This window comes from Hoplias malabaricus, chromosome X1 (assembly GCF_029633855.1).
Source record: "Hoplias malabaricus isolate fHopMal1 chromosome X1, fHopMal1.hap1, whole genome shotgun sequence".
NCBI lineage: Eukaryota > Metazoa > Chordata > Actinopteri > Characiformes > Erythrinidae > Hoplias > Hoplias malabaricus.
Genome location: NC_089818.1, coordinates 7,395,432 through 7,411,650, shown reverse-complemented (window position 1 = coordinate 7,411,650; position 16,219 = coordinate 7,395,432). Strand labels below are relative to the sequence as shown.

Below are 16,219 nucleotides of genomic sequence, written 5' to 3'. Positions count from 1 at the left end.
GGAGGACAGCGCTGGGTTATGGAGAACCTTCAACTCTCTGTCAGTCAGAGGTTTTTCAGTTTGAAATGTTTCTCAGACTGAAAAAGAATGGGTTGGTTCTATACAGCATCGAGGGTTCTGCTGTTGTGACTATAATCAGCTTAGAACCCTTACTGGTGCTTTATAGAACCGTGTCTACATGACTTTCATCTCTCTCTCTCTCTCTCTCTCTCTCTTTATCTATCTATCTATCTATCTATCTATCTATCTATCTATCTATCTATCTATCTATCTATATTCACACACACACAGTATTGTACACGAGGTTCTGTTTGTATAATGTATTTTAAATTAATATTATTATGTTTTTAATTCTTTAATATTATCTATATGTTACATGTGTATTTTCCACTATATTTTATTTGGTCACAGAAAATAAAACTACTAAATCGTCCAAAGAACGGTGCCTTTGTCCGGTGCAGCATCACAACCCCGCGCGCTCGACCATTGTCTGCGTTTAAATAAAGTTTCTCTTTTAAATAAAGTTTCTCCTTTTAAATAAAGTTTCAGGCCATCGCTGCACGTGCGGATTTAAAGTATAGTCTCGCGACTCGAAACGTCTCTGCTCTGTTCGCGCGCTTCACTCTTCACCCTGGTAGCCCCTACTTTCTCTCTCTCTCTCTCTCTCTCTCTCTCTCTCTCTCTCTCTCTCTCTCTCGTCCCGCAATATCAAAGGAGGTTCCATTCACGTGCGCCATTATTTATTTATTTATTTATTTATTTATTTATTTATTTATTAAGACACATTATGGTAGCCACGCCCCCTACCCACATACCTCCCCTCGGTTCTGAGAAGTGCGCGCACTTCCAAAATATTCACTACAGATTTTAAAGCAAATTTCAGTTGGGCAAATAGTATCTAACCCCCGCGTGCGACAGTGTTCCGCATTCCAGTGTTGCACGTGAAAAAAACATATTCCTAATCAACGGAACTTTGAGTTTTATTGGCGTAAAATATACATTCAAATAATTCCAAGCTGAAATAAAAAAAAGAAAGAAAGTATCACCGTCGCAAAAAAAAAATTGCAAAAAAATCCCTGCACTTCTCTCGCGCTCATTCCTTATCAACCTCGGACTTCATTGGCCAATAGCGGCCGCGTGCTGGAGGTGATGCGCGCGTGAAAGGGGCGGGAGGGGGGCTTCCTGAGGACTGGGTGTGTTTTTGGTGGGGTGGGGGTAATTTGCGCGGATTAAGGGGGCAGGCGTTGCAAAGTATAAATAGTGCGACTTCAATAGAGCACGAGCAGCAGGTCCTGCGACTCCGCGCGTTTGTTGTTCCGGACAAAATCTATCACTCTCATCCCTCCATCTTTTCTCTCCTTCCTCGATGCGGTTTAAAGGCAGAGAAGGGTCGGGTTTACGTCCGCGTTTTTTTCCACGCACACACACATGCGCAAAGTACACGATGTGTTATCGTAGAGGCTGTTGAGGAACTGCACCCCAGAGAGAGAGAGAGAGAGAGAGAGAGAGAGAGAGAGAGAATAGATGGAAAGAAGTAGAGGGGAAAAAGACAGAGGGAGAGAGTAGAGGGAAATAGGGAGGAAGAGAGCGAGCGAGAGAGAGAGAAAGAGTGAGGGAGATAAACAGAAAGAGAGAGAGAGAGGGAGAGAGAAAACAGGAAGGAAAGGAAAGGACTGGTGGTGGTGGTGGTCTTTTCACCTCCTTCCTTTTCTCCTTCTACTTCTTCTTCAACATCAACATCATCAGCACCATCAACATCCTCCTCCTCCTCATCCCCCTCTCCTTCTTCTCCTTCTTCTCCTTGGATGGAAGAAGGGATGGAAGAACTGACCGCGTTTGTGTCCAAGTCTTTTGATGAGAAGGTGAAGGAGAGGAAGGAGGTCATCTCGTACCGGGAGGTTCTGGAGGCGAGTTCCGCTGCTTCAGCGGCGGCTGCGGCGGCTGCGGGCTCGGCTGCTTCGGCGCGGGTACGGGACGCGGCGGCGGGAGCGCGCTCCCCGACACTACGGGACACGGAAATGACCGCGACGGAGAGCAGCCCCAAACTCACCGACGGTAAGAAGCGGCTCTGCCCGGGACAGGAACTGTGTTTCTTTTTCAGAGAATTTAAAAAAAAAAAAAACGCCAACTTCGTTTTGCCATTTGTGAACGTTTCACACTGAACGGACCGGTAGAAATCCTCCAGCATTGGGAAACGTTCTTAACACGAACTGCCTTTGCCTTAAAACGTGGACTTTTTTTTTTTGTTACTGAGGAAAAAAACAAAAATCAGGAAAACGCGAATCTTTCCCGTTTTAACCGTGAATTGTGTTCTAAGTTTACAGCTATTTTCTGCTTCTTGTGAGAAGTTGTTTGGAGACTCTACAGCTGACAGCTTCATGATTAAATATAGGGTCGTTTCACACCGAGATAATGTTCATCAGATTTATTACATTAGTTTGAACAGCGTGTAATTAAATGTAAAATTTAAAACAAAGCTAAGCGATATTCTCTGTTTTATAAAGCAGCGTTGGGAAAAGTGGGATTATTGAACTAAAAAAATAGGACTTTTAAAAAGAAGAAAAAAGGACTTTTATTGTTTATACATTTAGATCCTGAACATTTATCTCATGGAGAATATTTAACGGTATGTTAAGATTATGTATAATATCAAAACACTAGATGAAACCGCATTAAGAGCTTAGCGTCTCACATCAGTTGTGTGTAAAAAGCCCATTTAAAAAATCTGAAATATTTCAAACGTAGTGTAGAGTGTGTTTTGAATTTTTAAAACATATTTTTTCATACGATTTTTCCACGTGAACCGAGTTTATCAAGGCAGTGGCTAAGTCTGATTCTGTTGACTATCGAGGACTAATGGAGACATTTTATGCGCCTGCAGCAAATTCAGATTCTATTTTCCATGAATATTTGATGTTTGATTTTTCTACGCAGCAGCAGCGAAAGAAACACAATTCTCTGAATCTCACATTTACAACTAAAATCAATAGAAAGGTTAAGTGATGATCATTTATTTAAGACCAATGTTGTATTTTAAATAAAATGCTGTTTAACACGTGAAGGCCTCTGGAAATTAATCTGCACCCTGTACATTCAGAACAGACAGAGAGAGGGGGCGGCTCTGCTGTGTGTTTTTTATTGCGACAGGAACCTTTAAAAATTAAAAAATTAACCGTAATTCCCTCGTTAATTTTGTGTCTCTCTGGAACTGAGGTAAAAATTATATATGTGTGTGTGTGTGTGTGTGTGTGTGTGAATGTTGTTTTTAAGTATAAACAGAAACTGAGAGAATTCTGATTTTTAATTATCACACATTTTTTGGTAAAAAAAAAAGCTAATAATTTTTTATTGTTGATCCTTTTTTAGCGGCTTAATTTGCGGAAGTGATTAAGGCAGGAAGGAGGAAGAGATTAGATAACGCTGTAACAAGCAAAACAAAAACTGCAATAATAATAATAATAATAATAATAATAGTATTTTTGCTATAACAGTTTTTAGCTGTGAAGATATAAATATTACTATTTCTACAACTGCTACTACTACTACTACTAATAATAATAGTAATAATAATAATCATGGCAGGCACCGCCTTTAAAACTAATAAATTACTATAAAAGAGTGTACTGTGATATATTGGATAATTCATTTTTATTGGATGTGGAGTTGGACGAGAAGCCAGTGTGTGTGTGTGTGTGTGTGTGTGTGTGTGTGTGTGTGTGTGTGTGTGTGATATAACGTTGCACTTGTATTTTCAGGCTTTTATTTTGTCTCTGTTACAGACTTGACACAACCAGAGGATGAATAATTTAAGAGCAAAAATAAAAAGGTTTTCTCCTCGTGCGTCTCTCTCTCTCTCTCTGTCTCTCTCTGAAGGCTCCGCGGACGTGAAGGAGCGCAGGGAAGAGGTGAAGGAGCGCAGGGACGAGGTGAAAGCGACGGAGGATGAAACGCAAACGAAAATCAAGCAGCGCCGCAGCCGCACGAACTTCACCCTCGAGCAGCTGAACGAGCTCGAGCGCCTGTTCGACGAGACGCACTATCCCGACGCGTTCATGCGCGAGGAGCTCAGCCAGAGGCTCGGCCTGTCAGAGGCGCGCGTGCAGGTAAGGCGCACGGGAACACACGCGCTTGACCCACAGACACTGACGCGTTAGGTTTGCGCAGGCGCGACAACTATTGAAGGTGGTTACATCACAGCCTTGCGTTAGTTCTGTCCTGCAGCAGCGGGTCCCTGGGCTCAGGGGGAATGTGTGGCTTTGCAGCCGAGGTGTTTGGGGATGTGTTGTTTGGGAAACGGTGGCCAGGCTCTGCACTGGATTTTGCACTGGGTTTGATGAGGGTTTTAACACTGAGATATAACCCTGCACTTGTGAATCTAACTTGACAGGAGGCCTTTGTTAATCCTGAGTTATATGCAAGAGTCTGAACACCTCCAGTAATCCAAATATTGAGAAGTCAACACATCCTCCAGCTACAAGGACTTGTGCATGTTGTGCATTTGTTGGGAAAGATCTGGATGCACTTGTATTCATTAATGCCTAGTATTTGCATATTCCCCTGTAATGTATATTCACTGTGCACTGTGCACCCTGACTCTGTACACACTGTGCAGTGGTTGTGTTCTGGGAGTTGGAACAGGGCTCTAAGCGTGGGTCCTGTTATAGGATCCAGGGGGTTATAATGCTCCGTGGCTCTTCCTCGAGCCTGGTTTGGTTCCCACGCTGTAAACACAGAGTCCTGCGTTGGAGGGAGTGCAGCATTGGAACTGTTAGAAATTGCCTCCATCCTTCCAGACCTCATACTCGAACTCTGCAGTGAGCTGAGTTCTAATGAGGCCCAGAATGTGATCAGAAACCTGCTTCTTGGCTTTTCAGGCCTGCGCTGCATATCGCAGAGAGTTCTACAGCAATGGAAGTGGTGAATAAGGAGTGATTATAGCTTTGAGTTTGGGAGTTACAGTGGAGCTATAAGATGGGGGTAAGAGTAGTGGAATATTACAGGACGACTGCAGCATTGAAGCGAGTGATTGAAGAGCTACAGCATCATGATAGGGACTTGTAGCTATGTAGCGTCTTTTACAGCCTTGTATATGCAGTTATGGTGCCATTATAACTTTGTGTTGGGAGTTATAACTGAGTTATAACAATGGAGTTAATGTATATGCAGTGGCAGCAAGTGTATATTGTATTTTAGCATTAGGAGAGTAGTTATAACAGAGAGCTCATTTTCAGTGGTGTGTAGGGAGATACACTGTGAAATAGCACTGGGTTTTCTAATTATACCTGAGTCAGAACATTGGAATAAATTTACATGCATTTAGGGTAATTATAGCATTAGGTTTGTAGTTATAAATATACAATTTGAATAAGTGTATACTGTAATTATGGCATTATGGATGTAGTTATAGCGGATTTATAACACTGAAGGAAGTGTATATTGTGTTATAGCGTGGTTATAGCACTGGGTTTGGCTTTATAACGCATTTATAAGTTTGGGAAACATGTATAAGTTGTTATAGCTGTTTTTTAGCACTGGGTTTGGCTTTATAAGGCATTTATAAGTTTGGGAAACATGTATAAATCGTTATAGCTGTATTATAGCACTGGGTTTGGCTTTATAACGCATTTATAAGTTTGGGAAACATGTATAAGTCGTTATAGCCTGTTTATAGCCCTTCTTCGTGAAGTCCTGTGTGGGAGTATGAGTGAGTTCCACTGTGAGAAAAGTGGAAAAGGTCGGAGTGTGTTGTGGAGCTGGAGCTGGATGTTGAACATTGGCCTGTGTTCTCAGCGCTGTTTAGTTCTGCTTGGTTTTAATGGAAGAATGTGTTTGATTTGGATCAGACCGGTTTAACCACATGAAGCAGCTGACGCTTCAGAGCTTGACTAAATATTTAGCATGTCAAAAAAATATCTGCTGTCAACATTGTGGCTTGGCTTTTATTGAATATATTTCTGGGGGAAAAACAGACGTGTCCAGGTGATCGGCCACTCCAGGCCCTAATTGGCACCTTGTCTGAACATGAACCGGAGAGCTCCAGGCCCCCGAGCTGCAGTGATTAGAGCCCGGCTGGGAACATCGGTGCTGGGTTTCTGCTGCTAGGATGAGAAGCACCAACCCGGTCCGAATAAAGCACACAGAGAGAGAGAGAGAGAGAGAGAGAGAGAGAGAGAGAGATGGTGTTCTGAAGCTATGGCACTCACCTCATATTCTCCCAGGAAAGACACTCTAGGGTCTTCACCTGAAACACTGGAAGTGCCTTGTTTTTTATTTATTTATTTATTTTATTATTATTATTATTTTAATTTTTGGTTTAGAATTTGTGGCTAATTTCTGTCTGATTCTCTCGTCTCTGATTGGTCGTTGTTCGATATAAATTCTACTTGGCTGTGGTTGGCTCTTTATAATTTATATTTGGCTTTTTATAAGTTTTCTCTCCGACTTGTAATTAACAATATTTCATTTCTATTAGGCGCTGTATCATTTCTGCGAAGCTCCATTTCATTTCTATTAGGTTCTATTTAAATTGTATAAGGCTGTGTTTAATCTGCTCTTGGCTCTTGGCTCTGTGTAATTCCCAGTGTTTGACTCGTCTTTGTGCTGGGTGCTGCTCAGGCCGCGTTTTGCTTTGACTCTGTGTTTGACTCTTTAATTTGTTGTTTACGCTCTTTTAAAAATTCGGGTCTGGCCGCAGTTTTTATTTGTACGCTGGGATCTATTTTCCGAGAGTGGAAATGGAAATGAGATTATGGTTGCACTGGGTGTATTTACAAATCAATACAGGGTGGAAACTGGAGCCAGACTTTGTTTATCTCCTTATTTCTGAGCTTTTTTAATCTCTTGTTGTTTGGGGAGAGAAAGTGTAAATTCCTAATCTTGTGCTTTTTAGCGTTTTATTTTTTATTTTATTTATTTTTTTTTTGCTTTTTTTGGAGAGACCATCTGCGCAGAAACTTAATCAGCTCCTCGTTAAGGCCCTCGCTCCGCGCGTGTAACGAGAGACGAGCCACTGAAGTCCCACTAATAACGACAATGAACATTAGCCATCGGCGCTGATGGAGAATTGATCAAAAAAATGAATTGGAACAATATCGTCTTTCACTCTCTCTCTCTCTCTCTCTCTCTCTCTCTCTCTCTCTCACCTCATTCAGCGCTGAGCCGCGGTTCGCCGTGAATTTGTGAATGTACGTTTTTTTTTTTCTAAAAATAAAAAAAGGCTAAAGAAAAAGGGAGAAAAAAAGAAAGTCCCAAAAACGTGGGCTGGGGGTCTCCTCTGGTCGCTTTGTGTCCCGAGCGCGGATTACCATAAATTATGGATCATTTTTTTCCCTTTTACCCCCAGGAAGATCTGATGCTTTTTTAGCGGCCTTCGCGTTTTTTTTTTTTTGTTTTGTTCTTTCTTCAGAAATTCAGCGACTACAAATCAGATTAAGGTCGTGGTTCTTACAAACCTTTAGGACCTTTATCATCTCTCAGGGATCTGACCGATTGGATGAAGATGACGTACATCTTTTAAAGATTCGGTGCTCGCTTTATTCGTTTACGTTTAAGTCAAACGCAAAATTTAGCGTTGTTTATTTTTTAAATCCGTTTTAATTTTATTTTACAGTTGAATCTGAAAGCAAACGCCCTATTATCAGTTTTGAGAGAGGGGTTCAGTCCCCGCTTCATCCGCCGCCCTCCTCTCTGTGGGGCGATTGGGAGTAGATTAACATAGTAATGAGACGTAATCTTAAAAATCCCGAAACTCACAACGGAGAAAAATACACGTAAAGATATTAGTACAATACTAGCATTAATGGGGAAAAAATACATAGCAGCAAAATAAAAAGACGCCTATTTTCTCCCAGGGGGCTTTGTGCTCGGACCTTGTTGTGACAGTAATTAAAGAGACCCGCGCGCCATTAGGCGAATCGCTAACATAAATTTTCTTGCAGATAAATGTAATTAATTTGGCGCGTCTGCTAATGCTTTGTCAGATCGGCTTTATGGGCTTTAGAGGCTGCTGCGCGCGCTGGTGTTCGGTATCAGGAGTCGATTCTGGAGCTCGCGCGCGGGGACGCCGATGGAAAGATGAAACCGGGGCTGAGAGACACGACCAGTTTATTATGGACCGCTTTAACATGGTTTCCACCCCTGCTCCATTATTAATGCGTGTGATTCTTTTTCATTTCTAATGCGTTTCTTTTTCCTAGAAGGTCCATTCGTGTACGTGGACATTTATAATAATAATAACAACAACAACAATAATAATAATAATAATAATAATAAACATAATAATTACGATTATTATTATTATTATTTAAAATAATTAAATTCTTGGTTATGTTTTAAAATTTTATATATATTTATTTCTCTCTCTCTCACACACACACACACACACACACACATATATATATCGTCTATGGTCGATTAAATATGACGATGAGGATGAGACGGGGGGCTAAAGCGTCATTAATATTTAATATTACAGGCTCCTCCGGGACACGCGCAGTTTTGTTTTCCTCGTCTGAGGGAGTCGCGCGTTTGAAACAATCCGGAGCCGTTCATGACGTTTTTGTTGTTATTTTGTATCAATTTATTAACGTAAATGTATCCGTTATTAAATGTGTCTTTTTTTTCTCTCGCAGGTTTGGTTCCAGAACCGCAGAGCGAAGTGTAGAAAACAGGAAAACCAGCTTCATAAAGGTGAGCTTTCTCCCACCGCGTCACACACTCGTCAGTTACGGCCTTAAATCATTCTGAGCATTTCATGTGTTTCTTTTTCATTTTTTCTAATTTGAATAAGTACGGATTTCATTAGAAAACGAGCCTTTGTCCTCTGTGTGAAGGCGACACTCTGAGGGACTTGTGTATTCCTCGTGGGATTCTGTTTAAAAAGAAGAAGTAATAAAGTAAAGAAGCGAATTCAATTTATTTGTTCAACTAAAAAAAAATTGTTTTGGATTTTGGATGAAATCAAATTTTTGTTTTATTACAAACAACTGACGTATTCCAAAAATGCCCAACACACGATTACAATCCCACGGCCTTATCCCAACACAACCAACAGCATCCAACGTGTAAAACAAAACAGTAATGTACAACTAACTTTAATATTATTTAACTCACAATGTCCAGCAACATTCAACACAATCAAACACAAACATAATCCCCAACAACACAGTAATCTGTGCCCAGTGAACAAGGAACGTCCCTGGACGTTTAAAATAGGTCTAAAAGTAGTCTGTCCGTCAAGGACATATTTTAAACGTCAGTGGACGTCCAAAACGCGTTTTATACAGTAATTTATTTCGGGACCAATTAATAACATCAATGGACGTCCAAAATACGTCTAACAGTCGTCCTTTCAATGTCTGTGTTTGGACGTCTTTTCAACTTTCATTTTCAACCTTAAGAGAACGTTGATTAGACGGCAGTCATTACGTTATTTCAACGATGAATCAACGGCTAAATGTTTACTGGGTACCGTTATTTACTCACAACACACTCTACCTGCTCCACACAGCTCTTTTACCTAACAGCGTGGGTACCCTGAAAGGTCCATTATTTTATAATTATTTTAAATACCGATTTTACCATCACACACCACCCGATAAAACCTTATAATACTCTATAATACCATTGTACTAACCCTTAATAACTACCACTCTCCACCAGCTTTACCATACTTTCTAACTGACTGCTAACACAATCAAACACAATCAAACACACTGTGTCAAATGAACTAAACCTTAGAAGAAACACCAGACATTAATTCAGATTTTTTTTATTGAAGTCCATTTAGGACCGTTTCTAATGGTCCATTTGTCATGACACTTTTTTACACAATGTAAAGGTCAATGGTATTTCCACAACCACAGAACACTCTCAGAAAAGAAGGCACATTATTGTCACTAAAGGTACAGCCTCATCTCCAGAAGAAGAGGGTGAATGTGTGTCAGCCTTCATTAGAGAAATATATAAAAAAAAGAGCGTATGGAATCAACACTTCTTAAACATCTCTCATTAATACAGACTATGGTCCAGTGTTCCATAACTCCAGGTACTGAATACGTGTCCTTGAGGGCACCACCGCAGTGAGCCTTGTCCGGAGAATGTAGAATCATAGCGATATGAGGTTTTGTCCCAACACACAGAGGATCACGGAGAGCCAAGCTGCAGGAGGGAGTTAGTGGGGTGTGATCCACGCTGGGTTTTTTTTGGAGTTGATCCACAAGAGCCTCAAACCCTGTGTGAAGTGAGAGGTTCCCGCTCAATCCCACCTCTCTGTTCTCTCTTTTCCAGGGGTTCTGATTGGAGCAGCGAGTCAGTTTGAAGCATGCCGTGTCGCTCCGTATGTGAACGTGGGAGCTCTGCGGATGCCCTTCCAGCAGGTAAGGGGCTCTGAGGGGGCTGTAGACAACCCACAGTCCTGCTCTGGCTCGGGCTCACTGCACTGTCACTGCTGTGGAAGCGTTTAGTCAATGCTCCAGTTAGGCCGTGGTATAGACGCACAAACAGAACCACATTGGGTTCCCTAAGGCACCATCTAAGAACCGTGTTTGGAAGAGATCTCTGAGTGTGAAGAACCTTTAAAACCAGGTGCGTCAGACTGGTTTCGTGAGAACCTTAGTGAGATCAGGCACTGGTGTTTCATGATTGGAGCCATTCTTATGGTTCTATGGTAGCAGAACTCACTGCTTATGGGGTGTATACAAACCTCTGGACACAGCGTACAGTAGAGTTCAAACGTCTCAGCCGCCTAAGATTATTATTATTGTTATTATGATTATTTAAAATAACTGATCTTCTCAGTAAACACAGACACAGAGACTTGCTGCTGTAGGTGGAGCTCCTGGGTTTCTTCCTTTCCTTGTCACCAGAAGCAGTAGAGCTTAGCCACGACCTGAAGAGGGATTGATTAGCGTACGATTGGTTGGTGACTGACTGGTCATGTTATTATTTTGCAAAGGATTAGCATCCAGAGCATGACTGAAAATCATAACGTAGCTCTAGAAGGCTAAATAAGAACCAGATCCAGTCCACACTCCTTAAGGGATCTTTGGTGAAGGTAGTGAAAACACCAGGAGCCATGTGTATGGTTCAATCGTTCCTCTACGTAAGGGAAAAGGTAGAATTGGAAACTTTTACCAGTTTGAGGGTTCCTCCAAGATCCTTTCCATTATGTGGAGGTTATCTAATGTATAACGCTTCTACACACTCACAGAATTCATTTACTAAAACAAGTTTAAATCACTTTTAATACGGTTCTTCAACAGAAACTGAGCTAAGAACCCATTCTGGGATTGTTATTTTTAAGCATGTGCCATGTTTCCTAAATCCGAGGTGGACTTTAAAAGAAACAAAGCCTTGAGTGGGAGGATAAGAGGCCTATCACAATCCAGCTTGAGTAGGAGTGCCATAGCTGGACATGCATCAGGCCTAAAGCCACCTCGTGATGTTCTCTCCAGAGCCGCAGTTGAACTTCTTAGAACATCTTTCTGGTGTGGAATAAATTGCTAAAGCTGCAACACGGTGAAATTACGAAGACTGAAGTAGCAGTGCTATCTATGAAACAGTACAAAGCTGTTTCAATTTAAGGCAACTCTATCTGGTCCTACGTGCTTCATCTTTTAATGTGGAATTATGTCATAATTTCATTTCATAATTCCATGTATTGGGCACCTTCAGTTAATGCGCATTTATTTGCTCAGAGAGAACAGGAATCTGGTAATAGTTTGCGCCCTAACATCAGGAGCCTTTGTACATGAATATCAGCTGATGTGTCAGATCTGGGCAGTTTGCCTTCTCATAAGTGGCAATGCTTTAACAGCAGTTTTAAAAGAAGTGGCGGCTGACCTTAAAGCAGTTACGGCTGAGATAAAAGCTATTAAACAACGTGGTCACACAGCGCAGTAAGTGCAGCCTGAGCCTAAGCACTTGCCGTACAACGTTTGCCCTTTTTTGGTGAGAAAACGTAAAATATTAAAGCAACGTGATGCATTAAGGTTTCTGAGTTTTCACAGCTGCTGGTTTTGTCGTCTGCCCTGCTATGGCTGTTGTGTTTAACCCACTGAAGTACTATTTAATACAACATTAGGCTTCGAATAAAATAAACCATTGACCAAACGTATAAAAGAATTGTGGCTTTAGAGGGAATGGCAAAAACCCCCCTGTGTTTCTAATGTAAGTTTATGTTATTTAATATACATTGAAGCCCTACTACTGGAACACTTTTCCTGGAAGGTTCAGAGAATGTAAAAAGCAATACAGCTTTCATATGTTGTATTTGGACAGTGGCGATGTTACAATTATAGCATTTGGCAGAAGCTAAGATCCAGAGCAGTGGCCTCTTTCTATTTTTATATTTGAATATTACTCGGGTTTTCTCAGGGTTACATTCAAAGCAAATAAAATCAATATACACCAGGTCTATTCCATAAAGCTCAGGCAATACATGATTTACATCACCATATCCCCAAATATCCACGTGACCAGATTTTCAAGATTTTCCAGTGGATTTTAACAAAGATGCTAATTTTGCTACTTGTGTAAGCCACATTTTCACTGAGAGAATACACTTTCTCTAAATTTAAAATATATTTAAAGCATGGACAATGCAACTGCAACTTTCTAATCATGGTGATGCTCCAGGAATGCTATAGAATTGCTTTCCTGCCCAAGCTGGGAAACGAACCCTGCTATATTTGCCATGTGAGGGGCAGTGGTGAAGTGCACTAAGCTGATTTTACCCAACCATTCTTTCAGAGGAGGACATATTGCGTTTGTAGCATTTGGCAGACCTTCGTACTTAGAATGACTTCCAGGCTTTTACAGAGGAGGCCTCGGGAGCCTTATACCAGACTCCAGATCAAACCAAGTGTAAACTGAATACAGGAAGGGTTGTGTTACCATGGCCACAATTTAGTTACTGTACACGGCTCTAAATTACAGCAGGGCGATGATGTATTAGACACTTGAGACATAAGTTAAATGTTGTTCAGTTTAGAGTCTAGTGGAATCTACGTCTAAATCCCTGGGCAATACTCCTGTTCCTACGTTAGCTTATATACTTACATAGTGCAGTTTCTGCAGTGCGAGCCAAGAGTAGCAACAACAGGGGATCTATTCTCCCTACCACAGCTCAGTGGAGCATCACAGACGGATGAATTTGAAGCTGTAATTTTAAGGTAAAAACGCCACCTAATACTAAGCTAGTGTACGTAGCGCAAACAACTACAGTAGTGTTATTAGCGCCCCTTTCTGCCACAAATCTGAATGGTAAATGCTATTGCCAGTCTAATGTTACATTAATAAAGTTATAATATAATATAAAAATGATATAAAAAGATGAGTACAAAAGCAGATGCTGAGAAAACATAACTGTAATGCACCACATTGCTTTGAAATTCTAAGTTTATCTCTCAATATTTATTTTTATTGCTGCAATACCAGTTGCCCTCTCTCTTAAGTTTAATATGTGTTTCCCCCTCCCTCCCCTGTACCATCCCGTAGGATAGTCATAGCAACCTGCCGCCCTTCTCCTTTCAGGTGCAGGCGCAGCTGCAGTTGGACAGCGCCGTGGCTCACGCAGCGCACCATCACCTGCACTCGCACCTGGCGGCTCATGCACCCTACATGATGTTCCCGGCGCCGCCGTTCGGCCTACCGCTCGCCACGCTGGCCGCAGAGTCCGCTTCGGCCGCCTCCGTTGCTGCCGCTGCCGCCGCCGCCAAGAACAGCAACAAGAACTCTAGCATCGCAGACCTAAGGCTCAAGGCCAAGAAACACGCAGCTGCCCTCGGCCTGTGACCCCTGCACCGCAAGAGGATGGGACGCAGACGCCTCTAAATACGCCGCATCAACTCACGTGACGGAAATGCCAAGAAAGAATGCACAACGTGGAAACTAGACACATAATGAACTGTGCAGTTAGTGTTCTCCTGCAAGTGTGCTGAAGCTGTGCCTAGCTGGAAGGATGTGATAGCATACAGACACCTAGACTGGAGTCCTAGCTCAGGGGTGGATTTGGATATGACCACACTGGGGTAAATTTGATTACACGTAGGATATGTTTGGACAAAAATGCTTAACCTTATAAATACAGAGTCAAAACCGTTAATTAATAATAACACATTTTTAAAGGCTCTATACAGAGCAAACGCCATAGTTTCTTGTTCTTTCAAACTATTACTGGAAGCTAAACTCCTCCCTCATTGGCTCATTCTCCCCTCACTGGCACACGTTTCTTCCACGTGTCTGGTTTCCACGTTGTTCACGTGACACAAACGTGTCCTTTAAACATATTTTAGTCACGTGAAAAACTGATCATGACGTGTTTCCTGGCGTTTATGAACCCTTTGGCTTCCCATAAACATCAGCACTAAGAAGGAGGACATTACATGCTTTCTGAAGGACGAAAAAGGAGATGCTATTTATGAAATATTAAAAATGAACAAAAAATAAACAAGGAACTGTGAACGTGGACCAGGACACGGAGGAAAGGAGACCAACACTTTTATTAGTATTTTTTACATTTTTATTTTATTTGGTTTTTTTTGTTGTGCATCAATATATAATAACGTTGGACGCTGGGCTCTCGAGCACGCGCTGTTTAATACATTATTATTATGATTATTATTATTATTGTTATTATTGTTCTGATTATTATTATTATTGCTACTATCGTGATTCTGACAAATCAAGAGGCTGGCCTCGTTTTATCTGACCCTGAGGAAAACTAGAGACACTTTGTGCAAAGAACCGAAACAACAACAAACACACCCCTTCGCTGCTGACCCCTCTAAGGATGACCTCATGACCCCCTTTAGGGATGACGTCACGACCCTTTCCAAGGATGATGTCAGGAGGAGTGTGTGAACGGTATTGAAAAGACAAACAAAAACAAGCGATAAAGAGAAAGCTATTGGACATTTATCCTGACGGAGTCAACCAATGAGGTGTCCAGGTTTCGGTTTTTTTTCAGCGGGTTGAATTGAGGTTCGTGTATTAAATGTGTACATTTTAAAATTTAAAATATTAAAATTGTAAAAACAAAAAGTGCTGGAAACTGGTACGGGCACAACGTGTACAAAATGTTCATAGGAGAATTATTTTTTTGTTATTTTGTGGTTTTCTTTTACATTTTTTCCTTTCCCTCACTCTTGGTTTTCTTTTCTGACCGTGTGTAAAAAAAAAAAAAGAAAAAGAAAAACGTGTCTCTCTCTCTCTCTCTCTCTCTCTCTGTACTGTTGGTGTTTTTATAAAAGGTTGAAGTATAAAAACGTTACCTCGAATGCAGGGCTGGATGATCGTTAAACGAGTTTGAACTTTTTTTAATAAATAAAAAAACCCACAACATTAATTTTGTCGTTACTGTGACACGTGAGCCGCAAAATCAGCGGCTGCGTCTCAAACAGCTCTCTAGTGCACTAGCTAGATAGGGCACTACATAGGGAAGTGGCCATTTTCTAGCGTAACACATTTTCGAACATTTTGTTCCTAAAGTTCACAGCAACAAACACCTTGAACATCAACAGTTATTTAAACACTGTCTATGTTTAAATATATATTACACATAAACATACAACGTACAGTCAACGTTAGAATTGTACAAATGCCAGACACAAATAAAAATGCAATTAAAACATCCACAAGTTGAAATATGAACCTGGTATCATTGTAAATGTGTAATACACACATTTGTACAACTCTTAGCCCAAACCCTAAACCATACCGGGAGTCTGAGTGCAGTGTGTGCATTGGCACAACGTGTATTACATGTTTATCCTGACACCAGTTGGAAACCATGGCAACACTTACACAATTAGAAACGCATACATTCAACCACACACAAGTTTGTCTTTATCCATAATTACGACTAATCTTACCCCAACCCTACCCTTAACACTAACTTTAAATCTTGTTTTCACATTAAAATGTAAATATTAGGATGAGAATTTCCAAACGTGTGCGGGTTTAAACAGGAATTGTTTCTACATTGTGACACACACATTAAACAGAACACACACAATGTGAACGCTAGTATGTTCTCTATAAGTTCATTAATACGTCTTTCACTCGAATGTGTTTCTAGTTACTGACCTAAATGCTAACATGTTATTACCCAAAGGAACAAGGTCAGTATTGATATGTATTAACAGTTACTTTCCGGACTGGAAATAGTCTTATTAATACATTTCCCGGAGTATAAACCAGTAGAACTGACTCTAAAACA

General features: G+C 41.0%; 1 protein-coding gene across 1 annotated transcript; it reads left to right on the top strand.

Moving 5' to 3' along the window:
* Positions 1–1,312: 1,312 nt before the first annotated feature.
* On the top strand, positions 1,313–15,237 carry LOC136675869 (short stature homeobox protein 2-like). The gene is made up of 5 exons (XM_066652663.1): positions 1,313–2,055; positions 3,874–4,103; positions 8,631–8,688; positions 10,288–10,376; positions 13,534–15,237. Exons 1-5 carry the CDS (start codon positions 1,806–1,808, stop codon positions 13,792–13,794), a joined length of 888 nt encoding a protein of 295 aa, XP_066508760.1. The 5' UTR covers positions 1,313–1,805; the 3' UTR covers positions 13,795–15,237.
* Positions 15,238–16,219: the final 982 nt, after the last annotated feature.

Excerpts from the sequence above, each read along its gene's own strand:
- LOC136675869 (XM_066652663.1), top strand. The coding sequence starts at position 1,806 with ATGGAAGAAGGGATGGAAGAACTGACCGCGTTTGTGTCCAAGTCTTTT. Across the intron at positions 2,056-3,873 it reads CAGCCCCAAACTCACCGACG|GCTCCGCGGACGTGAAGGAG; the intron begins GTAAGAAGCGGC and ends CTCTCTCTGAAG. Across the intron at positions 4,104-8,630 it reads TGTCAGAGGCGCGCGTGCAG|GTTTGGTTCCAGAACCGCAG; the intron begins GTAAGGCGCACG and ends TTTCTCTCGCAG.